General features: G+C 40.7%; 2 protein-coding genes across 5 annotated transcripts; both read left to right on the top strand.

The window, feature by feature from the left end:
• On the top strand, window positions 1–16498 carry FAM133B (family with sequence similarity 133 member B). Of its 2 annotated transcripts, none has more exons than XM_065051070.1 (11): window positions 1–255; window positions 5715–5812; window positions 6502–6580; window positions 8844–8918; window positions 9092–9124; window positions 9528–9596; window positions 10200–10295; window positions 11508–11555; window positions 11918–12013; window positions 12801–12845; window positions 14400–16498. In XM_065051070.1, exons 1-11 carry the CDS (start codon window positions 232–234, stop codon window positions 14484–14486), a joined length of 750 nt encoding a protein of 249 aa, XP_064907142.1. In that variant the 5' UTR covers window positions 1–231; the 3' UTR covers window positions 14487–16498. The 2 variants fall into 2 exon arrangements, with proteins under 2 accessions (XP_064907142.1, XP_064907143.1); XM_065051071.1 differs by having other exon boundaries at window positions 12801–12849.
• On the top strand, window positions 16369–25117 carry CLXN (calaxin). Of its 3 annotated transcripts, none has more exons than XM_065051069.1 (7): window positions 16369–16509; window positions 17031–17180; window positions 17834–17995; window positions 19398–19502; window positions 20964–21115; window positions 23062–23166; window positions 24991–25117. In XM_065051069.1, the coding sequence occupies exons 2-7, from the start codon at window positions 17123–17125 to the stop codon at window positions 25057–25059; spliced, it is 651 nt and encodes a 216-aa protein (XP_064907141.1). In that variant the 5' UTR covers window positions 16369–16509; window positions 17031–17122; the 3' UTR covers window positions 25060–25117. The 3 variants fall into 3 exon arrangements, 2 of the variants coding, with proteins under 2 accessions (XP_064907141.1, XP_064907140.1); XR_010470011.1 differs by lacking the exon at window positions 16369–16509 and adding an exon at window positions 21782–21977 and having other exon boundaries at window positions 16667–17180; XM_065051068.1 differs by lacking the exon at window positions 16369–16509 and having other exon boundaries at window positions 16667–17180.
• Window positions 25118–25234: the final 117 nt, after the last annotated feature.

Genomic DNA, 25234 nt, shown 5'->3' with positions numbered 1-25234 from the left:
GCACTGCCGGCCGCCCCCCACCGGCCGACAGGCGCCGCTCCGGCCGTGGTAGCGCGGCGGCGCCAGCAGGCGGCGCTGTGTGCCCGCCGCCATCGCCGCTCCCGCAGCTCGGCGGCTGCTGGGAGCCGAGCAGGGCTCGGGCGCCGGCGGCGCGGCTTCCCGGGCGCCGGGAAAGGGCCCTGGGTTGGGCCGGGTTCACGGCAGACGGCGGCGGAGGGTCTCAGCGGCGCCATGGGGAAGCGGGACAACCGGGTGGTGAGTAACGTGGGCAGCTCGGCGGGGAGGCGGCGACCAGGCCGGGGTCCGCCACAACCGCGGCGGCGGCACCTCCGGGCGGGCCCCGGCGGGGAAGCTGTGGGGAGCTGGGCGGCCTACGTGGGCCTGTCCGGCCCATTCCTGTGCTGCGGCCGCCGGGGCGGGGAGAAGGGCCCGCCTCCCCTCAGCGGGGGAGCAGCGGGGCGCCGGGCCTGCGCGGCGGCGGGCGGGAGGCACTGGAGCGCTGCTGGCGGGATCCGCGGCGGCCGGTCTGCGGGACCTCCAGGCGCCGCGCCGCCGGAGAACAAAGGCGGCCGAGCCCTGCGGAGCCGGCGGGCGCCCCGGGGAGCGGGGCCGGGGCTGCTGGCGGCCCTGTGCGGGGTGTCCCTGCGCGGGCGGGCACCTGCCCGCGGTTCTCCTGAACAACCCCTGATCGTCTTGTCAAACCTGTCAGCCGTCGTGACTGACGCCTGCTTTGTGATCTGCTAAATTGAGATGATTAAGATGCGGGCCTGGTCCTGACGAAAATACAATGTTCCCAGTGGGAGTTGCAGCATTTGCTGAAGCAGCTCGGATTGTCACTAAGCCGTATTTCCCTAAACTTGGCGTTCAGCTATAGCGAGCTTAATGCAGCGCTGTGCTAACCTCGGGAACTGGGGTTAGAGGCCAAAAACGTGCTTTTAAGCACCTGACTGTGGAGCTTAACTTTATACTGTTTGTGCCTCCTTGTATTTTTCTTTAAACTTTTTCATACCAATTAGCCATTCACCTTATGTTCATGTTTCATTTAGGCATTGTAAATTTACAATTTCTGAGTTTTGCTAGGGGAAATCCCATGGGTGAGGCTGCTTGAAGGTAAAGGGGCCCAAGATAGTTCTTTAGTGTTCAGGGACTGCTTCTACCAGGCACAAGATCAGAGCATCACAACACGTAGGAAGTCAAGGAAGGGAGCCAGGAGACCTGCATGGTTTAACAGGGAACTGCTGGGTAGGCTCAAGTGGAAGAGGAGAGTTTACAGATCATGGAAGGAGGGGCTGGCCACTTGGGAAGAATATAAGACTGTTGTCAGAGGGTGTAGGGAGGCAACTAGGAAAGCTAAAGCCTCCTTAGAATTAAACCTGGCAAGAGGGGTCAAGGACAACAGGAAGAGCTTTTTCAAATACATGGCAGATAAAACTAACACCAGAGGCAATGTAGGCCCACTGATGAATGAGGTGGGTGCTCTGGTGACAGAAGATACAGAGAAGGCAGAGTTACTGAATGCCTTGTCTCTGTCTACTCTGCCGGAGGCTGTCCTGAGGAGCCCCGTACCGCTGAGGCCACAGAGGAAGTTGGGACAATGGAGGAGTCTGCCTTAGTTGATGAAGACTGGGTTAGGGAGCAGTTAGGCAACCTGGACATCCATAAATCCATGGGTCTGGAGGGGATACACCTGGGGGTGCTGAGGGAGCTGACTGAGGTAATTGCTGGACCATTCTCCATCATCTTTGCCAAGTCTTGGGAAATGGGAGAGGTGCCTGAGGACTGGAGGAAAGCAAATGTCACTCCAGTCTTCAAAAAGGGTAAGAAGGAGGACCCAGGTAACTATAGACCGGTCAGCCTCACCTCCATCCCTGGGAAAGTGATGGAACATCTTATCCCTGGTGCCATCTCAAGGCATATCAAGGATAAGAGGGTCATTAGGGGCAGTCACCATGGCTTCACCAAGGGGAAATTGTGCTTGATCAACCTCATAGCCTTTTATGAGGACATAACAAGGTGGATAGATGATGGCAGAGCAGTGGATATGGTCTACCTTGACTTAAGTAAAGCATTTGACACAGTCTCCCACAGCATCCGCACAGCTAAACTGAGGGAGTGCGGTCTGAGTGATCAGGTAGTGAGGTGGACTGCGAACTGGCTGAAGTAAAGAAGCCAGAGAGTTGTGGTCAATGGGGCGGAGTCCAGTTGGATGCCTTTATCTAGTGGAGTGCCTCAGGGGTCAGTACTGGGGCTGGTATTATTTAATATATTCATCGATAATTTGGACAAGGGAATAGAGTGTACTATCAGCAGGTTTGCTGATGACACTAAGCTGGGAGGAGCGGCTGACACACCAGAAGGCTGTGCTGCCATCCAGCGGGACCTGGACAGGATGGAGAGTTGGGCAGGGAAAAATTTAATGAAATATAACAAGGGCAAGTGTAGAGTCTTGCATCTGGGCAGGAACAACCCCAGGCTCCAGTATAGGTTGGGGAATGACCTATTAGACAGCGGTGTAGGGGAAAGGGACCTGGGGGTCCTGGTGGACAACAGGATGACCATGAGCCAGCACTGTGCCCTTGTGGCCAGGAAGGCCAATGGCATCCTGGGGTGTATTAGAAGGGGGGTGGTTAGTAGGTTGAGAGAGGTTCTCCTTCCCCTCTACTCTGCCCTGGTGAGACCGCACCTGGAATGTTGTGTCCAGTTCTGGGCCCCTCAGTTCCAGAAGGACAGGGAACTGCTGGAGAGAGTCCAGTGCAGAGCAATGAAACTGATTAAGGGAGTGGAGCATCTCCCGTATGAGGAAAGGCTGAGGGAGCTGAGGCTCTTTAGTTTGGAGGAGACTGAGGGGTGACCTTATTAATGTTTACAAATATATAAAGGGTGAGTGCCATGAGGATGGAGCCAGGCTCTTCTCGGTGACAACCAATGGTAGGACAAAGAGTAATGGGTTCAAACTGGAACACAAGAGGTTCCACTTAAATTTGAGAAGAAACTTCTTCTCAGTGAGGGTGACAGAACACTGGAACAGGCTGCCCAGGGAGGTTGTGGAGTCTCCTTCTCTGGAGACATTCAAAACCCGCCCGGACACATTCCTGTGTAACCTCATCTTGGTGTTCCTGCTCCGGCAGGGGGATTGGACTAGGTGATCTTTTGAGGTCCCTTCCAATCCCTAACACTCTGTCATTCTGTGATTCTGTGTACTTGAGTGTCTATTTATTCTTAATTTTCTTCTAATAGGACAGTCAGGAGGATGCACCTACCAATGCCCACAAATCTTTATATTCCTATATAAGGTTCTTTATGCCATGATGGCAAGTTACAATATAGAACCTTTTGCTTCTCCTCTGTGGTTGTAAAACTTCCCACCTGTTACTTCTTTCCCATGTCCTTTCTTAAATACACCATCGTTTTAACTATTTGGAGATGGATTTTTTTTCTTTCACATCTGCAGGATACTTGCAAAGCAGTAACTGTATTGCTTGCCCAGAGAACCCCAGCTAACTGAATTCCTGCTTTTCATGAGCATGAAAGCCATACAATGAATACCTTTCAACAACTGCTTGAGCAACTGCCAAAAGAAGAAAACAAATGTTCAGACAAGCGCTTCCTTTATTGAGAGTGCATTTCTGTGCTCTCTCTGGCTAGTGACATGCATTTTGACAAAGTAGTGTAAATACTTCTAAGAAATGTTTATTGACAAATTAATTCTTCATAAATAAATGTGTTTGAAATTATAAGAACATGTTTTAATACATAAATTTCCTAATTGTGGAATATGGAGCAATATTATGTGCTTGCTGCCAGAATGTTAAAGCCACTGAATGGAGGAAGCTTCTTAAGTAGTTATCTGGGGTCTGTGTGAGGAAGTAGAAAATTAACATTTAACAGTTGTAGCTTCTTCTGCAGGTAGAGTTTTGTTGGGGGGCAGCAGGGTGTTCATTTCAGGTTAGCTCAGGTAAGAAAGTAAGTAATTTTTATTTAAGAGCAGCGAGAACCTTAATTTTATGAATAATAATTATGTAAGAAGCTTGAGCTTTTGTATCTAAATTCTTGAGTGGTAAGCAAAAAGAGTTGACTCACTTTGCTCACTGGAATAAGCCAAGTAATGAAATACATTCCTGTTGTCTTCTCTAGTGGATCTAGTACATTGAAACTACCTTTGTTTAATTAAAACTGTTCAAATACTGCCATCCTGCATTGCTAAAGGAACTTCTCTTCAATCAAAGCTGAATTCAACTGCAAAATTTTTACTCATTTGTAGATTTGTAATACAATAAAATGCTAGAGTTAATAATATGAATATGTATCTTTAAGTGCTATAACTACTTGAGCATATGCATCCACCTGGCTACAAAAGAAGGTGCCAAGCTGAGATTAAACTAGTTAAATTGTCATACCACAGCATTTATTTGCCTATGTCAGTTAGCCTTTTTGTGTGAATTAAAGCAACAAAACAAAGCCCCAAGAAATGGCAGCAAATGTCACCCTTAGAGTTGCAAAGTCAGCATGAGTCAAAGTGGTCCACCTGAAAGAGTCCTCTGATTGCTTCAGTGTGGTCCACCTGATGGACCATGGGATGTGCTTCCCTCTGGCCCGCTGCTCCTTCCCAGGCAGAGCCTGCAGTCCCTCTTCCAGGACTAAATGTAGCTCGACAGCCAGGGGCCACCAGCCTGCCCGCAGCCTAGGCCAAAAACCCAGCGGTGTTGCATCCACTGCTGCTGCAGCGTGGGGGGACAGAGGGGCGGCAGCAGCTGCTGCTCTTGGCCTGATAATAAGCAGCCTTGGAGATGTAAGAGCTACACATATGGTCGCATCTTTATTTTGAATCTACAAAATATTGTATCTCAGATTGTGCAACCAAAGCTCAAGAATGGTGCATGTTATATTATGCAAGTTATGCAAAAGTAAATAGTGAAGTGTTGGGATGACGTAGTGATAAAAGCCCATGAGGTACAGGGTTACATGTACCTCCCTTTTGCATGAGCCAAGTGTTATTTGCATTAAAAAAATTTGAGGAATTATTTGCTAGATTAGAGTTTTTCCATTAATTGCTGAGGTGGATTATGGATTCTAAGTTTTAAATTCATCTTTTATAGCCTATTACATATTTAAAGTGAATATGAAGTGGATGCATGGGTTTGAAAGATGGAATACTTCATAACATTGGGGCTTAGAGAGTCTTGTAGGGGTTTTTTCCTCCTTAAAATAGCTCGAAGTCACAGAATTTTTTATATATGCATAACTGTAGCTGAGCACCACTGCTTGTTTATTTTGGTGTTACTGCAAGAAACTTCATGCAGAATTTGTTGAATCTGCTCTCATCAGTTTTATGCAGAACTTAAAAAGGCATAGGATCAGTTGTCCCAGAGAATAAGAGCTGAAATTTAATTACGTTTTCCTTATCCCAAGCAAAAATATTTCAGCTATCATGATACTGTACTCAGTTTGCAAAGCTGAGGGGAATCATTGTAAGGAACATGGTCTCTTTGTGGATGAGTTTTTTCTGCCACAGTGTAACTCAAATTGAAAGCAGCTTACCTGAGTCTTTCTGCCAGACTGATTAAACTTGGTTTAGTTAAATATTTTTTATTTCTAGAAACAAGTCAGAATTATTTTTCAGTGAGTAAGAAAAAGCTTCTGTGAAGAACAAGAAGGACAGATTTTGGTATTCTAGCGCAGCTAATGAATTTTATGTTTCTTGTTTCATATTCAAGGCTTATATGAATCCCATAGCTATGGCCAGAGCGCGAGGTCCTGCCCAAACTTCAGGACCAACAATACAAGACTACTTGAACAGGCCAAGACCAACATGGTAAGTGGTAATATTTGCCTGCCCTTGTGACCTTTTGAGTGAAAGATTTGTTTCCTCTTACTAAAATGACGCTGGTATTTACCTCCTCCCCAGAATACCCAATAATACACTTTGAAAGATTCCTTGTCTCTGGCCAAGGTATTCTCTTCTATATATGTATTCAATCTCCTCTTTTAAACGCAATAGTATTTCATTTTGAAATGCATATTTGTCATTTGTCTTTAGATATTATGGTAACAGTTTCTCAGAAGAGGAAAACGTTGGTCATTTTAGCTGTCTCACAAATCCTAATACCTGAAGCCTGCAGATATATGTGCTTTTTAAACAAAGTAATCTCTAGAAAAATATTTTGCTAGTATATTCTTAGAACACAGTTTACCCTACCCAAGAAAATAATCACTTTGAGATATTATCAACAGCTTACCTTACATTCAGTGCATTTTGCCTCCTCTTCTAAGACATTAGAGAACGATTTATCTCATTGCAAAGGTAGCTTTAGATCTTTCAGGGGGATTTAGCTTACTGTACTTAAGTTATTAGGGTGAGGTTACCATATACATAACATCTAAGATGCTTTCATTCTTCTTTCTGTTGGAAGTTCGGCCAAAGCTAAACTTCAAAAAACCCTACAAAAAGTTAGACACTGAAGAAGGCATTTTTAATTGTGATCTATCACCCTTTTTACGTAGGGAAGAAGTGAAAGAGCAACTAGAAAAGAAAAAGAAAGGATCCAAGGCTTTGGCTGAGTTTGAAGAAAAGATGAACGAGGTTCGTAATGTTATTAGTATGTTAATACTTGATTCTTCTTCTCATATATGCTACTTTTCCACCATTATCGGCACTAGGTACCCATAATAGTTCACTTCACCCAAGCTTTTAATGAGTAAATGTTTTGTTTCATTTATATCGGAAGTTAAGGTTACCACTTTAACCAATGAAGAGCTACTCTCTATTCAGAGAAACACTATATAAAAAGTTTTTAAAATTGCTGCTGAATAAAACTTGAACTTTTCATAAATGTACATATAGTTATACAAATGCTTATTTTTATGTTAATAAATGGAACTCGTGCATTTGCTGGTGTGATAAATCAAAGTCTGTTGTGCTAACTGTGACTCGTTTAAGGTCACACAATCCAAATACATTGAAAAGAGGTGTATTACTGAAAACAGATGTCTTTGGCAAGGAATGTACATGTAACATTAATGCAAGAGAAGGCACAAAGAATGGCCTTCAGTATACAGATAGGATTATAAAGCACTTCTCTCTCTCTCATCCTAAGCTGATTACTTTCCGTGCTGGTTTCCCGGTAGAAATGCAGCTGTTCTGATGCTTGTGTGCAGTGCCTACAGGAGATCAGCACAATATAAGAAAGTGTCACATATAACTCCTGGTGTATACATGAAAGAAGTTAGTATACAATGAATTTCACTGTTCCTGTTCCTTCTTGCATTCTGATATCTTGGGATAAGCCTCAAGCAATAGTCTTCATTATTGTGTGGAAGTTTCTGGTTGAAGTAGATTATGTTCCTCTTCTGCTACTGGAAGGGCAGAGCACCTCTACTTTTGCTGTACCTCTTGCCTAAGAAGTTACACCAGTATTTGGAGGGTCATGGGGTGCTGTTCTGAGAGGATTGATTGTTCTGTGCTCTGTGGGGTTTAGCTTGGTGGTTTTGCTTTAGTTTTTTTTCCTATTCTTTTCCTGCTTTTATCTTTGCTTTATTGTGAAATAATTGAAACTGGCATGGATAGAAGATAACAGCCTTTTGTTATGGCAGAAGGGTAGGAAGGGGTGCAGGGCATTGTGAAATGGCTATGTGTTCTTCCTAAAGCTCCTAAGAACAAATCTCTGAGTGGTTGAAAAGATTTTAAGTCTCTGAATGGCATGCCATCTCTCCTATTGTACTGATAGATCTTGTGCTTTTTTGTTTGAAGTGTACCACTAGCCCAATCTTAAAGCAATTTAAAGAGAACACCTGCCTAATAAAGCACAGGCTGTTGTTAGAGACCCCTCAGGTACCTCTGAGTAGCTGATACATCAGGGTACAACCCACTGCAGTACCACGTAGATACTGTAATACCTTGGACCATGGAAGTGCATGGCGCCCAGCACCGTTTTCTGGCTAACCCGCCGTGTCATCTCAGCACTGTTGAGCTGCTTCACAGTGTGCTGACTCAGGGATCTGTGTATCACGTTGCATTGCACAGGCGTAATCTTGCTTCATTCCTGGTATTTCTGTCCCTTCAGCACAATATGTGGATTATCATTGGTTTCCAATGCAATACCAGTATAGATTTGTTGTGACGAAAGGGAGGATCAGAGTAATAATAATAAAGAGGAGAGCACATGATGTGCCTGACATGGGAAGCAGGAATAGCACAGGATGAAGCTAGCAGGCTTTTAGTGTAATGGGGACACCTTGGACATTTCAGAGCTCTTAAAGGGGGGATTTTAGGTAGACCTAGAGACCTTGTGAGGAGTTGAAATGGAGGCATAAGAGGAGACTTCTATCCATGCAGTATGCTTGATCTAACAAAAATAATAGCAATTCTATGAAGATGTGTATAATAATTTAATATTCTCATCATTTTTGACACCAGCAAGGCCCAAAACAGACACTAGAGACGTGCAAACATTGAAGAAGGCCCAGGAGAATTTGTCTTGAGATTTTGTTTCAGATGGTTTTAAATCTTAAGACAAAATAGCAAATTTTCTGGTAGGGTGCCCTGGCTTGCTAAAGTGCTCAAGCAAGAACACTGTGATACAAAACCAAAAAGACCATAATTGACAACCTTTAAGATAAATGACAATCTCTTAAATGCAAATAACTTGAACACTAAGGTGTGAACTAACATGGTATTTCAATGAATATTCATCTTCTGTGAAATCAAATGCATTGTAGCATTGGTTAATATGTTGTTTATTTTCTATGGGGTTTGTGAAAACTATAAAGTCAGGTAGAGGAAAAATCTCTCAAAACTGTTTGGAAATGACACTCATGTCACTGTTTTTGTTTGGTTTTGTTTTCAGAATTGGAGGAAAGAACTGGAAAAACACAGGGAGAAATTGCTGGGTGGAAACGAGAGTTCCTCCAAAAAGAAAGAGGTAAGTTATTTTTAATTTCATACAATCTGTGTTTGGAACTGGATTTATTATTGATGCTACCAATACAAAATATTGTCAATATGTTTTAAAAGCCAGCATCAAAGTACATAAACCTAAATGCATGAGGAAAGAACATTATGCCAAAGTAACGTTTGTTTTATTCTATTTTTAAGAAAAAGAAAAAGGAAAAGAAGAAATCTAATAGGGTGAGCAAAATTTTCAGTTTTCTGAGCTTTTTTGCTGTGAGGTTATTCCTGTTTGTCATTTAAGTTCTCTTGGAAAGAGAAAGTATAACTAATTTTGAATTTAGCTGTTAAACTGACTGGGGGTATTTTTTAATTGAGAGAAGTGGCTTACATGCTATGCAAGGAGAATTTTACTTCTGCTTCAAGTGGGGGAAAGAGCATTAAATATATATGATTAAATGAAAAATGTTAGAAGTCACTTTTTAGTTTTAATTAATTAAAACTTTGTAAGACCAGCTTCTTGGAAGTAAAATTCCATTGGTAATATTTTGTAAATGAAGAGAGTGTTTGGATGGACTTTTGACTATTTGCCAGACAAAATGCTGCATCTCACAAGCTTCACTTTTTGTTGTGTTTGGTCAAGTTGTCTTCATCTTCCTCTTCTTCATCAAGCTCTGATTCTTCCAGCAGTTCATCTGACTCAGAAGATGAGGTAAGAACTAACTTACTAGAATTTAATGTGTTTTGTTCATGAGGCTTAGTTAACATAGATTTTGGTGAGACATTTTGGAATATTGTTTGAGGGCTTGGTTTGCACAAAACTATTAAATTGTTATTTATTTGGTACATATAACAAAAGTTGTGAATTTTAGGTACATATGTGTCCAAGAATATATTTATGAATGCTATTAATTTTGGCTGACTGGCATGTAAACTGGATCCATTTCTGTTTTAACATTGAATTGTATGCTTTTTCAATAGAATCCCCCATCTAATCATAAATATGCAAAAATACCACATTTACTTTTTAGCAAAAGTCTTTGCTACAGATGATCAGATTCTACAGCACACATCTAAATAATAAACAGAATCCTGAGAACCTGGATTTTTTACCACTTTACATTTTTAATGCAGAAGAGTTACAAAGGTCTTCCACTAAAAAAATCAATTGTAGTGTACTTGATTCCTCAAGGGAACATGATAACATGTAGGAATTTGGTGTTCCCTATTATTTACATTCAATGTAGGTCTTTAAACCTAGTGAGAATAAATTCAGGGTTGTGTTTTTCCTTTTTTCTTCAATATTTGTGGATAGGATAAAAAACAAGGGAAGAAAAGAAAGAAAAAGAAGTATCGGTCCTCACGGAAATCTTCAGCAAGCTCAACTTCTGAATCTGAGTCAGACAGCAAGGTAAATACGTGCTACCCTTGGCAAGTTTTCTTGATCTGTGTTATAAAGACAAAAGCATTTCTGACAATATTTCTTAATATTCCAAATTTAAAGCCATGTATTCTTATTGTAGCTGAGCTGCACTTTTATCTTCCAGATTTAATCAAGAATCTATGTCCACTGGCCACAATGCCTCACAGAAGTAATTTGATGTTTAGAAAATGAACATGCTTTCTTGCAGCAGTTGTTAGCTGTTTTTCTGAGTTCAGACATAAGGAGCTTTTGTGCTGCTCGAAAGTTTAGTTTAAATACTACACTAACACTTAACAAAATAAAACATTCTGTGAAATTTTTGTGATTATGCTATTCAATTGAACACAATCTGTGAAAATACAGATATTGCAGGATATCAGTGGCCAGAATATTGCCTTTCTAAATATCTGTGGACAGAGTAGTTTCCTGTTGGAGAACAGAGCCTTTCCCAAATGCATATTAAACAGAGGTCGTCTTTTTACTTTACATTGCTCTATTTTCAGAGCACACACAAGTTTACTCAATGAACAGAAATATGGAGATATATGAGCCAGTTTGTTCTGTTATATTAGCGTTTATCCTATGTTACAGTGGATAGTAACTGTACTTCTTGCACGAATATTAATAATACAGTGAGTTGTTAAGAGTCTGTGTGTAGACTTTATCACAGGCTTTCACTGGAATACCTAATTCAGTGTGGTATAAACAGTTACGAATCACTGTCTGCACACACCTATGAATTTGTGATAGTAGGAGTTTGAAAACTTGTGCTACATGAAGTAACACAGAAATACCCTTAACTGCTGAAACTGGAAGGCAGAAAACTCCATGGAAATATCTGCTTAACCCCTGCCAGGTCAGCAGAGATGGGTGTGGGGAGAAGATAAAGACTCCAGACGGTTACATGTCAAACATATATTCTATGTCTAGTGATAGCTGGTATCCTTTCCAGAGGATCTCTACATGTACTGCAAATGTGCCATTGTCTGGTTCCATCCAGACCTTTTCACACTGTTAGTTCAGAACATTAGCAGCTGCATCCAAATTATGGCTTTTTCATATTTTCTCCTGCAAGATAGAAAGAACAACTTTGAAGAATGATCTTCAATAGACAGAGAGACAATGGTCAGACTGCTTTGGGGATTTCTGCTTTTTTCCTGAAATGATTTTGTAATGGTTTATGTTTTCCTTTCTATTTAGGACAGCACAAAAAAGAAAAGGTCAAAGGAAGATTATGAAAAAGATAAGGTATTTTAACTCCTGAAATACTTACATGAGAACTGCATTTTACATACATACTGGAGTTTGGTGGTGGTGGTGGTTTTTTTTAATATTGTATACCTTAATTTAGACCTATGGAAAATTTCTGCCCAAAACTACACAGTCAAAAGGTATTCAGTACCCTCAATTTGAGGCTTTTAGTTGGGTTCAGCTCCTGTTTTATTAGTTGTTATTAGTGGAAACTGCTGGATCTGGTTTTGTTACAAAGGTAAATGACGAAAGTAGCTAACTCTCCAACTTAGAAATAGTATTTTAATCTAAATATTAAGCAGGAGTTTTGTAAAATTTGAAGGGCCTTACTTTACTCACAAATATATTACTTTGTGCAGGAAGGCAGAAATCACCGCAGGAAAAGGAAGAAAGCCGATCGTGGTGATGGACCTTTATCATCAGAATCCTTATCAGAATCGGATCAGACAGAGGAGGTCAGTGTGAAACCTCGGTTTCAGATGTTATAATGTTTTTTACCTTACTGATCTGTGTGAGTGAATGAACAAACTAGCTTAGATTTAATACATTGTTGAAATTGCTGTATAGAGTTGAATTTAAAGGGTGTAGCATATTCAAAATTGTTTATATTTTTCTCTTTAATAAAAACTTTTAATAAGAACTTTGAATAAGCTCCTATCTCCCACAAATAATTTTGAATTCATTTTCTTGAAATTTTTCAACTTCTTGTGGATATTTTAGAGCTCAATGAAATTAAGGTAAGTAATTGGTGTGGTGTCCTTCACAAGATTTCTCTCTGATGTGTGTGAGTAGATAGGAGGCAGATCTCAAGATGACTAAAATTTTTTGGCTCCCTTTTCCAGTCAATTAAAAAAATTTGGGTGTAGTAATTTTGCTCTTGTATAAATCTGCTTTGAGGATTTTTATGCTTGTAGAATTACAAAATTTGGGAAGGCTCCAATGTATTGTGTCTTTTCATTAAGAATTTTTACCACATTATTAGCTTAGTAATTTTATATCTCTGCTGTTTCTTGTTCTGCTGGGTATTAAAAGCAGAGTGTGTTCTCAAATCAGATGTTTATAGGATGATATGTATTCTATAATATTACACAGATAACCAGTGCTTCTTCCTGGGTTATTGTTCAGTATGTTCTACTGCTGTTGTGCCATCATTCATTTATACTCAACAAAAGCTCAGACTTTTGTCTGAAACGGCATTTCAAATGCTGCTCTCCCATTGCATTTAACTTTTTTTCTTTTAAGGTGCAAGCAAAAAAGAAGAAAAACAATGAAGAAAAAGAGAAAACAGCAAGTATCCTTTTTGCTTATACTTTAGTTTTAAGATAAGAATACTATGTACTTGGTTAGTTTCCAATTTCACATTTTTCAGTAATACAAATGTTTTATAGCAAGTCTACTGTCACATTAATCTAAATTAATAATTTCTCTATCTGCTGAAGTCACTTCTCCAGTTTCAGGAAGAATTTGTCACTGTAGATTTTTGTCACTATATAGATACATATGTTTTGAGATTTGTGTAAGTTTAATACTTACCGTAGCATATATTTTACTCTATCAACGTACTAGAGCTACTGATACCTATATAGTAGTGGGTAAGGTGACAGTTTGGCAGACAGATATCATCAGTGCTGTTCCTTTGTTAATGTTGTGAATAATTCTTCCTTGGTAAGGCCCCTCTACTACACCACGAAAAGAGCCTTAGGACATCATCACTGCAACATATGCACTAATATAATTCTTCCCTCAACCACATCAAAAGCTGTCAGCAATCTGTTACATTTCTCAGTTTTGTTTATTGGCTTCTCTTGGTAAAAGTGAGAGGAAGGTTCAGCAGTGATTGATACAGAGCTCAGATTCATCACTTGTACCTGAGGCGCCTCAGGAGCACAGTGATCAGAGATCCTAAATGCCCACTCGAGATGTCTGTGTATCTTCTTCCCCCCCTGCCAGCAGCAGTGTTCCTAATTAGACATCTCGGTTGTCTAGATGAGTTAGAGTGAAGGGAAGGCTTATATTAGTCACCTAAAAATGCCAGCATGGGAGTATCAGTGATACTCAGTACACATTTTCCATGGACTTTGTTTTTTCACAATCTTATAAGCTGTTTGCCATAATATTTCTAGTGATCATGTTTTTTTTTCCTTAGAATTGTGTGTATGAGTAATATGTATAAACAAAGCTTTTATACCAGAACTGTTTTGTTTATGTAATGTCACAACTATTCAAGAATTCCATATGAAATTCTGCTTGCAAAAAGGCAAGATTTTACCTCTCAGCATCTGTATTACAATAATCAGGTTAATAATTTCAGGACTGAATCCAATAGGGTTAATTGAATGTGTTCATATTTACAATTGAAATCATAATTGCTTTTTTGAAAAAACGAAGTGCAAGTGCTGGAGAATCTAGCCAAGTGTAGTTGAACTACTTAATTTTGTACAGTAAGTACAAGCATTTACTTTTAAATATGTAAACACCCTAGTTATTCTCAAACACGTAAGATGTCACTGCTTGTCAAAGCACTTCCTTATTACTTGCTCAGAAATCTGTAAAGCACGGATAATCACTTAAAAGATTAGAAAATGTAATAGTGACAGTGGTGTGAGGTATGAAATAGCCAGACCATGATGGAGATAAATTGAACGCTACTCATAATAATGGAAACTACTGGGTAAAATATGAATTCTCTTTTTGTGATTTCTCAATAGGCTTTTAGAGAAATCTCTTTGAAATGTCTTTGTGAAAGATATCCTTTCTGTGCTCTCATTTGGCATTAGCAGAATTTAATAAGTGGCAATTTTATCATACAATAACTTCCATTTAATTTTATTATTTTTTTAGGATAAAACAAAAAAGAGAAAGAAGCACAAGAAACATGGTAAAAAGAAGAAAAAGAAGATCGCTGGCTCAGATTCAGATTCGGAATGATATTTAAAAAAACACAAGACTATCAACAGACGTGCAATGACTAAAGGAAACTTAAACTGTGAAATGACAGCAAACTTGTACCAAACTGCATGAGTTTTACTGTGTTTTAGAAATATTCCTAATCTTTCAGTAGCCAGCCAGATGCAGCTGTGCTGGAAAAGACCATTGTTATTGCCTGCTGCTTAATACATGGGGTACAACTTCTATAAAATTCCAGTAAGCAGTGTTAGATGTTTGAAACAGTATGAGATGGTAATCCAGCTGAGGTGTAAAATACTGGAAAATGAGAGTTAAAACTTTTTAGATAGTAAAAGTAGTCTTTTAAGGCATTAGTAATAGTCTTTATTTGTAAATCAGGACAAATAAAATCCCAAGTTCATCCTGCAGCTTAATATTATACATAAACTATTACAAGCTGGTGTCTGCTAATGGCTTTTACAAAATGGGAAATTAATGATAACATTTAAAATGCCGCCTTTGTAGAAATGTTTATCACCTGCCCCATTACCGTCTCCATGCTTATGAGAAAGGGAATGCTACCATTTTGGCTGGCTGAATAGGGTGCCTTTGCCTTTGATTCTTGCAAATCCCTGCTGGTTTGAATCCATGCAGCCTCTCTGATTCTGGGGAAGCCAGAGCTATTGTCAACAGACTCGCTGAATAAGCAGTTCAGGGCTTCTCAGCATGTGCTTCTGCAGTAAGCAAGAGCAATGACATTTTGCAGTATAACTGACGTTCAAAACCTGAAGATTTTACCTCTGCTTCTTTGCAGTAGTGATAGATCTTTGCTAGTAAATATGCATATTTCATTTAATGTAATTCTGGTTTAGTTGAACACTTCTTACAAACACTGGTAGCTTTCTTTGCATTATCTTTAAAGTTGTTTTGCATGACTTGTACCATTTTTAAATTAACAAAATGCAGGTAATCATTTGTTGTAACCAGTTCTATGAAATATGATCCACATGCGGAGTTTCATGTATGTATTTAGTTACTCTAATAGTTAAGTTCATTGCTGTGTTTAAGTGCACACTTGCTGAAGATATTTAGCATGTAAAAAGCAGGGTTTTGATACCTTAACAGCTTCATATTGAAGCTGATTTTACTCTAAGCAAGTTCAGTGGCAGATTTGTTACGTGATGTGTCTCGTTAGATTAAAAAAAACCTACTGCCAGAATCTCATTAAAGATACTGTTTAAACAGTTTGTATTTATATTTTTGTACTTGAGGGCTACAGAATGTTGACCTAAATCATAATGCTGTTTTACTTTACATTAGTTGCTTTAGAAATTGAACTAAGCTTTTATAAATTAAATGTGCACACAAGAAAACACAAGCAACCATTCAATGTTAGTTTTCTGTGAAATTCTCATTATCACGTTGTCATCTTCCATCGAAGTTCCCATTGCTGCGCCTCCTATTAGCCTTTAACAGCTGCCTGTCCATCCCGCTGGTCTGCACTGGGTTGTACTCTGAGCTGCCCCGTTTTTTGTTGCACAGGTGCCAGCTTCTCACTAACCTCTGTTGCATGCGGATACTCCAGACATCCCAATGCCAGGAATTTCAAGACCTTTGTTAAGACCTTGATTATTAGTCTGCAAACTGTAACTGAAATCTAGGAGAGAAGTATTGCCATTCTACTGAGTTTTCAAATGAAGTTCTTGAGAAAGTATAAACCATTGTCGTGCAGCAATGTCCCTCTAAACCCTAGTAAGGATATTTTGATCAAATATTTTTTACTGTTGGGCTTGATGTTACCAATTCCACATACAGTTTTGTCAATGAGGTTAAAATAAAGGCAAGATGCAGTGAACAGTAGGGGTTTGGGGTTTGTGTTTGGTTTTGTTGGGGTCGTTTTCTTTTTAAGTTGTGGTGTTGCAGTTTTTGGTAAAAGAACTTGTAATGAACCTTAGCGTAAATGCTCTGTCCTGTGTGATACCTTATTTGACTTTTACACAGCTACCTGCAACAGAAAGAAATAAAAGCAGAAACGAGAGCCCCAGTCTTCCAAATACGTAAGCTGGTATGTTGTTTTAATGGTCTGAATATAACTATTTGTTCTGCTCAGCTATGTGACTCCAGCACTGCTGTCGTGCTTTGGAAGTGCTGCAGCTGCCCAGGGGGCTCGCGGGCTTTGCCAGTTCGCAGAAAACTGTTTCAGCACTGACAGCGAAATGTTCCTTTTCCCAGTATATTAACAAATATCTTGTGGCTCCTCTGGCATCCTCTTTTTCCTGAAGGAGAAGTCTGGTCACAACCCTTTGGCTTTCCTGGTTTGTGCATGTCGAGTACTTGAAAAGGTGCTATGTGGTTTGGGTGGTAGCAGGTAACAACCTCCAGGCACGTCGCAAGGCTGAGCAGTCAGATGAAGTAGCAAATGAGCAACGTGGGAACGGGAGTATTTTCATAGATTTGTCTTCTGACAGCAGTAGAATTGTGTGTAGGAGTTAATCTTTAGCTCTTCTTTCCAGAAGCATTTGTAGAAGTTTGACATTTCTGCAATTATTTTTTAATGTATGATAACAAGCTCCTTTGTGTCCATAGATACGTGTGTTGCTGCACGACCCGGCAGTGTCCCCGGCGGCACGGCCCGCGTTGCCAGGGCAGCAGCGGCGCAGCGCCGAGGAGCGGCCGCCATGAGCAGGAAGCGGCTGCAGCAGCTGACGGAGTCGCTGGGCCGCTCCGCCAGGCACTGTGAGTGTCCCCCGGGTCCGACCCGCTGAGCTGCGGGGCCGTGCCGCCCGACGGGCCCCCGCTGCTGCCGGCGGCCCCCGCCGCCCCCCGGGCTCGTTCCGTGGCCCCTGCGCAGCTCTCGCCCCCGGAGCAGCGGGATCGGGACGGAGGGTGGCAGGTTAGTGGTAACACCGGAGGTGTGCGGGCGCTGTACGTGCCTTGTGCCCGCTGGCTGGTGTTACCAAGTTAAGTTATAAAATATGTTCATTTGAACATAATTTGGAGGAGTTGGGTCTCTTTAGCTTGGAGGAGACTGAGGGGTGACCTCATTAATGTTTATAAATATGTAAAGGGTGAGTGTCACGAGGATGGAGCCAGGCTCTTCTCGGTGACAACCAATGATAAGATATGGAGCAATGGGTGTAAACTGGAACACAGGAGGTTCCATTTAAATTTGAGAAGAAACTTCTTCGCAGTGAGGGTGATAGAACGCTGGAACAGGCTGCCCAGGGAGGTTGTGGAGTCTCCTCTGGAGACATTCGAAACGCAGCTGGGCACATTCCTGTGTAACCTCGTCTAGGTGTTCCTGCTCCAGCAGGGGGATTGGACTGGATGATCTTTCAAGGTCCCTTCCAATCCCTGACATTCTGTGATTCTGTGTTTCAATTGCGCAGTTAACAAAAGTGAGGTGGAATGTCTGATCAAGCTCTTCGACTCGCTGGTGGCCAAGTCCAGCTCCAGCAACCACCATGCTGTGGTTGGCTTAGACCATGACATGTTCCGAGACACCCTGCACAGCGCCTTCGGCCTGACTGATGACATGATGATGGACAGAGGTGAGGCTGACGGGTCTGAAAACAACGTAAGATTTTATTTGTACATTGCTGACCCTGTGAGCAAGGCTGGACGAAGCAGTGCCCTCTCACCCCTGTGAGGACAGCAGAGGAAGATTCCATTCAGGAGCTGCTGCTAAGAAAAGATCCCTTTTTTTCATTTCTTCTTTACAAGGAATAGTTTTCCCTCAGTTCAGAACTCATGCTCTTGTACAGGGCGAGCAGCCAGAATCAGCTGTTCCTTACGCAGTCACTGGAGTGTCAGGACAGAAGTGGGCTGCACACTGTCACCTCTCTCTGCTCTGGTGGTTCCAGCTGCAGCCGCTGCTCTGTCCCAGAAATAGTCTAGAGGAGCAGGTGACTCCTGCAGTGAGCAGGAGCGCTGTGAGCAGCGCTGAAAGGACTAGGCAGGCAGTACTGGGAGGTCAGAGTAATGAGCCAAATAACGCCTTGAAAATACAGTGATTTCACGGATTCCTAACGTGAGGGGCATATTTGCAGGTGCTGTGAAAGTCACATGTATGATCTCTGATGTGCAGGGCTCTGGAGGAGGATGTGGAGCAGGCCTGAGTCTGCCCTTCTTTTTAGTCTCAGGCTGCCAAGAGGCACAATCTTCCTCTTCTCTAGCAGGATTGGTATTTAAATGCCATTAAATAAAAAACTTGTTGCCACTTTATGCAACAAGACAAGTGTTGCTTGGAAAATACCTTACATGGACACGTTACATACAGGGGGGCTGATTTCCATTTGCAAAAGCAAACCTATTGTTTTCCAATTCCAAAATGCTGGGCTCTGAGTGTAGAGCCACTCCTGTAGCAAACTTACTCATTAGCATTCTGAAATATGAATTATTCTAGATGTTAGTTGATGCTTTGAATGATACCTTGGATTTGAACTATTCTATTACAGGCTGTATGAATAGTGAAGCTGCAAGACCGAAAGTTTATTACTTCAGGGAAGGGAGAAGAAAAAAAGGAGAGAGTTATTTTTCTCTGGATGCATTGTTTCCAGGATTACTTTCTCCAAGATCTTCTGAGATAAAACCTAGTAATTAAAATCCTCTTCTAGATGTAAATATGCCTTAGTGTAAGGAATATTGGCTTATTTGATTTACATCTGCATGGAAGCATACTTCCTGGAGTTGTTTAAGTCAAGAGAGCAACATACCAAACAAAATGTTGTGTCCCAGCAGGATCCTGGAATAGAAGATCAGTAAACTGAGGGGCAACATCCCCTTTGTTGTTTTGGCTTAGAATGATTTGACAGGGGTAATCATACCTCAGAGAAATCAAAGAAACATCTTTAGTAAAAATACGGGTTTAAATTTTCTTTGAATTTAAGCAAAATTCTGTTGGTCGTGTTTCCCTATTATGTACATTTAAAATGTATCTAATACACTTCCCAGTCTTCCGCATATTTGATACCGCCTGCGATAACTGCATCAGTGTGGTGGAATGGGTGGAAGGCTTGTCAGTATTTCTTCGGGGGACACTGGACGAAAGGATTAAATGTAAGGTTTATCTGTATGGTAGCATTTAGTAACAATCATTGAATTTATAACCATTAAATTACATATTGCTTTTGTTATAATTCAGTAGTTACTCTTGTAAAGTATTAGGTAATTTAAGAGTTTTCTTCTGTACAGTTCAATCCAATGAAACTGAGTTCTGAAATGGCTTCTCTGAGACAGAGTTTTTCCTGCATAAGATGCTGTTATCACAGCTGCCACCTTATTTTGTTGCTGACGAAAACCAGCATTTGAACTGAAGCTTGTTCTACAGCACACAGTTTTGACAGCATACATTTTTGTATTCACACACAAAATAAGAAAGAAGCTGATGTAGCTTAAGCAGCAGGGGACAGAGCAGCAGTTGTATTAATTTTAGCAGTTTTTCAGCTTGGAAGATAGAAAAACTGAGTCTGTTTGTCAGACGGTCACGAGAACCTCCACAGTAATGATGGAGAAAGATAGATGAGAAAAAATAGCAAGAAATCTAGAATTTTAAGAAGCAAGGGATAAAAATGGATGTAGGGAAAAGTATAGCAGAAAAAGAATCACAGCGTGTAGTTTCCATAGTTCCCAGGTTGCAGCATCAGCCATCCCTAATGCACTCTGTACTAAATTCAAATGGAAGGTGGCCTGGGATGTCACAGCACTCGGTTGTGTGCCCAGGATGTAGTTCAGTATGTCAGTGCAACTACAGGCAGTAAATGTGCAATCCTGCTGTAAGCACTATGGAATACACCAGTGTGTGGTGACACAGTGTTGTCTGGCCAAAGGGTGTGCCAGTGGTTTTTCACTGTAGGCTTTGTCAAGAAAAAAAAACCAAACCGCTTGTGTTCCAAAACTGAAGAGCTTTATTTGTTTAAGTAAGTTTTGTGAAGGATAGTAAAGTTTATTATGGTCATAGATTTCTTATTCCAGAGAAATAGAAATAATTAGAAGATAAATTAGGCAGATACTCAAAATAGTCTGTTACAGAGATTTCCTCTTTGCATTAAGGGATACTTCAGTTTTCTTTTTCATGCTAGTACAGCTTAGTCTTCTTTTTCCTTTTCTAACCTAGCTTCTGAAATAACTGGGATGTGTTTTGTAGGTGCAAAGCCCTTTGATAAAGACACACGGTCCCTGTCATGGGAGACTGGGCTTCCAAGCCAGAACCTCATCTATATTCTAAATTGACTCTTTTAGAGAAGTTAAGATCTCTAAGTTACCTTGGTTTCTGTGAACTGAAGATAATTTATTTCAGCAGAAATATATTTTAACTATGAAGGGTAAATAGCCAATAATTTACTTGTCTATATATCAAAATGTGACATATATTTCCTATATAAGTAGTATATATGGTAAATATGGCTCAATAGCTATGCTATACAACATAAAATTCACATTTTCTGTCTATAGGTGACAGCTGTAATGGTGTGTGATATAGTTTGTATGAACTTTACATTGTTTTATCTTTCAAAAAAGTCTGTTTTGAGGTTTATGACCTGAATGGTGATGGATACATTTCAAGAGAGGAAATGTTTCAGATGCTGAAAAACAGCCTTCTCAAGCAACCAGCAGAAGATCATCCTGATGAGGGAATTAAGGACTTGGTAGACATAGCACTGAAGAAAATGGCAAGTACTTACTCATTGTGATACTTGAGTGTCTTTCAAGTATTCATTCACTCAACCTCAGAACGTTCCAGAGGTAACTAAATACTGTGGCTGCTTTACAGTGGGATTCTGAGCCATGGGATTAGTTACACACTTGATATAAATGAGTCTCCTACAGAAAGCCAGAAATATAATCCAGATCTGATGAGTCCCAGTCCAGTATCCTCTCATGAAACTGTTAATTTATTTTGTGAATGCGTTATAAACTTTATATATAAACTAGCATGCATAGGTATGCATACACACATACGCATGCCCAGTCAAAAACAGAAAATTCAAAAGCGTAACCTGTGTTTATTCCACTGTTAGGTATCTGCAGTAGCTTTATTATTAAGCACATTTGAGTTTTATCAATTGATCATGAAATGTCTTAATTGAATTTATATATTCTATTAGATAGTAACCTCAGGGTTATCAACATAAAACTTGTGTTGCCGTGATTGATTTGGGATATCCAGATCAGCCAGGGACTGTGTCTCAACATTTTCATTGAATCAATAAATATAATCTCCCCTCCTATGATGGTGGTCAGAAAATCTCGCTTAAAACAAGGTCTTGAATTCCAACTCCTTTTATTTAACCATGTGTTTTCTATTTCTCAAACCCACCCATTTTGCACACCCTCAGCTGGAAGGTCCCTCTGAGCCTAGTCTCACACAGAAAGCAAGCTCCGGCTCAGCAATTTGTCCGTCTTTGGAGCATGTACATGCTCAGCTTTCCTGCAGGTTGCAGCCAAAATGGATACCCTCATGTCTGGCCAGCTGCTAGGTGGGCTGTGCTAGTCCACGCACAAGCATAATAAAATCTCCATATATGTAAGAATGTAAGTAAACTGATCATGTCCATAATCCTATTACATAAAAAGAAAGCTCTTATACTAGTTTGAAGAATGTCCAGACTCAATTTGGTGGCTGGGCCGTTGTCTGAGTAGGATATTTCTGATTGCTGCCCATATCAAATAACTAAACAACTAATGATTTGATATTCAAAAATGCATTTGTGGAGTGCATTGCTCAAAGGAGAAAAAAAAAATACTCTTTGGGCAATTGCCTGTAGGTACAACTGCATTGTGACAAAGTGTACATCCAGTCCCGAGATAACAATTTTCATACTTAAAAATATTGGTAAAGAACATGCTCCTGCCCTCCTCTGTGCTGAGGAGTGTCCCTCTCAAGCACCCAGCAGCCCGTGTTCCTGTTCAGAAACCTCTGCACAGCTCCTTGCCCCAGCTTTTCTGGCCATTAGAACCTGCGCTCCCTGCATGTTCACCAGCTGCACTGGTTCCATGGCTTCCCTCTTCACCCTCTGCCTTGAACACTAGTCACATCCACTCATGTATCTTCACTTAAAGCCTTTATTTGATATCATTTAAAAAAGTACTTCGCTCACTGGAACCCTTTTTGGTGTTTTAAGCTGCCACATCAGTAGAAATAGGAGGTTTTTAAAATTGCAAAAGTACTAAAAACACAAGGATGAAAACCCCAAGGGTAAAGTACATGCGATCTCATTAATGGGGTGCAGATAAACTCATGATATAAGTACATATACAGAATATATCCTAACATCATCACCTGCTTTTAAGTGTCCTGCTTTTAATTTATTTCTGTGCTTGAGATTTGTCCATGCAATTCTCAGCTCAGCCTCTTTCCTTATTAAAGTTTTGCCTTCTCTGGAATCCTGTTAGCAAAACCATGAGAGATGATAGTTGAGCTTGCTCCACCTTTTATGCTTTTTGTAGAAGCAGATGGTACAGATCTTGCCTGAGCAGAGACTAATGGCCCAAAGAAAATTATTTTTGCATACAGTCAAACTAAAAATAGAGTCCATGTCAATAAAACACCCGTTAAACAAAAATACCGTTAATGCAAGTAATCATCCGTTGCTGAAGAGTTCTTTTCCTTTTGTAGGACCATGATGAAGATGGCAAGCTTTCTTTTGCAGACTTTGAAAAAGCAGTCAGAGATGAAAATCTTCTCTTGGAAGCCTTTGGACCATGTTTGCCAGACTTAAAGGTACATCAGCCTTGAGTTTTTAAAAAAACGTGCAATACTGTCTGTGCTTTTGGTGAGGAGATACATGTATTATGGTATGAACTGTCATTACACGGGGCCTGCTGAAGTCAACTGATAATTTGCTTCAGTTGTGAGATACACACGTGCTGAGTTCATATCTGCCTCTCACAGCGCCGATGTTCCCTGGTACGACCACTGGTACCAGAGAGTAGAACACACCTCAGGCAGCAATGTAATGAACGGTCCTCAGTGAGCGCTCTCTCAGAATAAGAAAATGAGACCATTCTTTTGAATTGTTTATCCAAAAACTCTCTAGGAATTCAGTTTTTTCTTTCTTCAGTGCCACTGGCACCACTGCCATCACCTCACTTTTTGCCTCTTTTGGGAGAGGCTGGTAACTTTCCAAAAAAACTACCCTGGGAGTGTTCTTCATCTCAGAGTGCAGCACTGCTGGTTTTTTTAATTACACCTAACTGGGCTTTATTTATTAGCAATACAGCTACAATAATTAAAATTGGAACTTTTTTTTTAAGATGGTAAATTACAACAAGCTCATTTCCTCAGCGTTAAGTTCAACTGTAAAGAGCAGTTTGTAATATTTTTTCCTAATAGTCATTTTTCTGTTTGAACTGCATGTCATTTTTAAATACTGAAAGTTATGCCTTATAGAGATGAAAAAACCCAAAATTCTGAAATACATGCAGTGGTTCCTAGAAGCAGAAAATGTGTGTAAGGCTGCCGAGAACAGAGCAAGTTTTCATTTGCTGGAAACCTCCAGTTCCTGCCAGCTCAGCTGCCAGGTATGCTGAAAACAGGAAGAAGGAGCCTTGTAGCCACGATTGCAGGCTGGTTTGTTTGCAGGCTGTATCATATCATGTCAGCTGCAAAACAGCTGTTTCCTAAAAGCCAGACTTGTCCTGGCAGGCTGTCAAAAGACTTTCAAAGGTCTGGGAAAACCCAGGTAAGAACTCTGGTTCCTACACCAGTGAAAAGGTTTTAAAACACTTCTGAACAAAATTGCTTTCACTAATCAGCACAGAAAAGTGACTTGTTTTCTTTGTGTTGGTGATAAAGCAGGTACATGGTTCTGGCTAATCCTGGCAAGAGGGGGAAAACTCAACTTGTTTCTTGCTTATAGTATTGGCGCCCTCTGTTCTGTACGCTGCCCAACTGCTGCCTTTTTACTAGGTCTCCAGTTTCACTGCTAAAAGATAACTCTGTTTATATGTCCTTTCAAGCCCTTAAAGCAATACATAAATTTCAGCTATGAGTTTTACATGAAGCAAACCCCTAATTTACTAGATTTCTCAGTGGGGTCATGTTGAGCAATTTCAGTTTTACCCCTTGACACAATTAACCAGCCAGTTCCTTGTGTCTCCTTGCACCAGCACCCATCCCGTGAGCGTCAGCATGGGGCACCTCAGCCCAGCCCTGAATTGTCCCCCAGCACCAGCTCCACTGCCCAGAGGTGGCCCCTGAGCGCTCCCCCTCTACACAATGCTGTGGTTGTTTACCCCATCACCAGGGGAAATTTCTCTCCTGCACATCAAGTCATCCCAGTCTCTGCCCCCCCCATGCCAGCTCATTACCACTGCTGAGCAGCTACAACTGGAATTCCCCCTTCAGTTATAACTTTGAATGTTCTGACTGGTCTCTTGGTGATGACATCATCCATGCTATGGAATTTACCTTTTCTAAGCTAAAAAGCAAGAGGTAGCGTAAGGACTGTCACTGCTTACACGCTTCAGTTTAGCATCTTTTTCAATTGCATTTAAATCCTTCAGTTAATTTATTTTTTCCTTTTTTTCTTTTTTAATCTAACAGAGCAGTATGGCATTTGAACAGAAAACTTTCCGCAAAATCCATGAACTGTCATTCCACGTGGAACACTAGTGTAAGAGTTTTTTCTTCACCATTGTTCATGGTACAATAAAGAACAGAGCAACTTGAAGCTATAAGTTTCAGTATTCCTTTACTGTAAAAGCTACTAAATAAATAGAACTTATTTCTATTACTCTACCTAAATATAGTTCTTCAATGAGTTATGAAATAGAGCATGAAGTACACA

The sequence above is a fragment of the Columba livia genome, chromosome 2 (assembly GCF_036013475.1).
Source record: "Columba livia isolate bColLiv1 breed racing homer chromosome 2, bColLiv1.pat.W.v2, whole genome shotgun sequence".
NCBI lineage: Eukaryota > Metazoa > Chordata > Aves > Columbiformes > Columbidae > Columba > Columba livia.
This window is presented reverse-complemented; position numbering and strand designations above follow the sequence as displayed.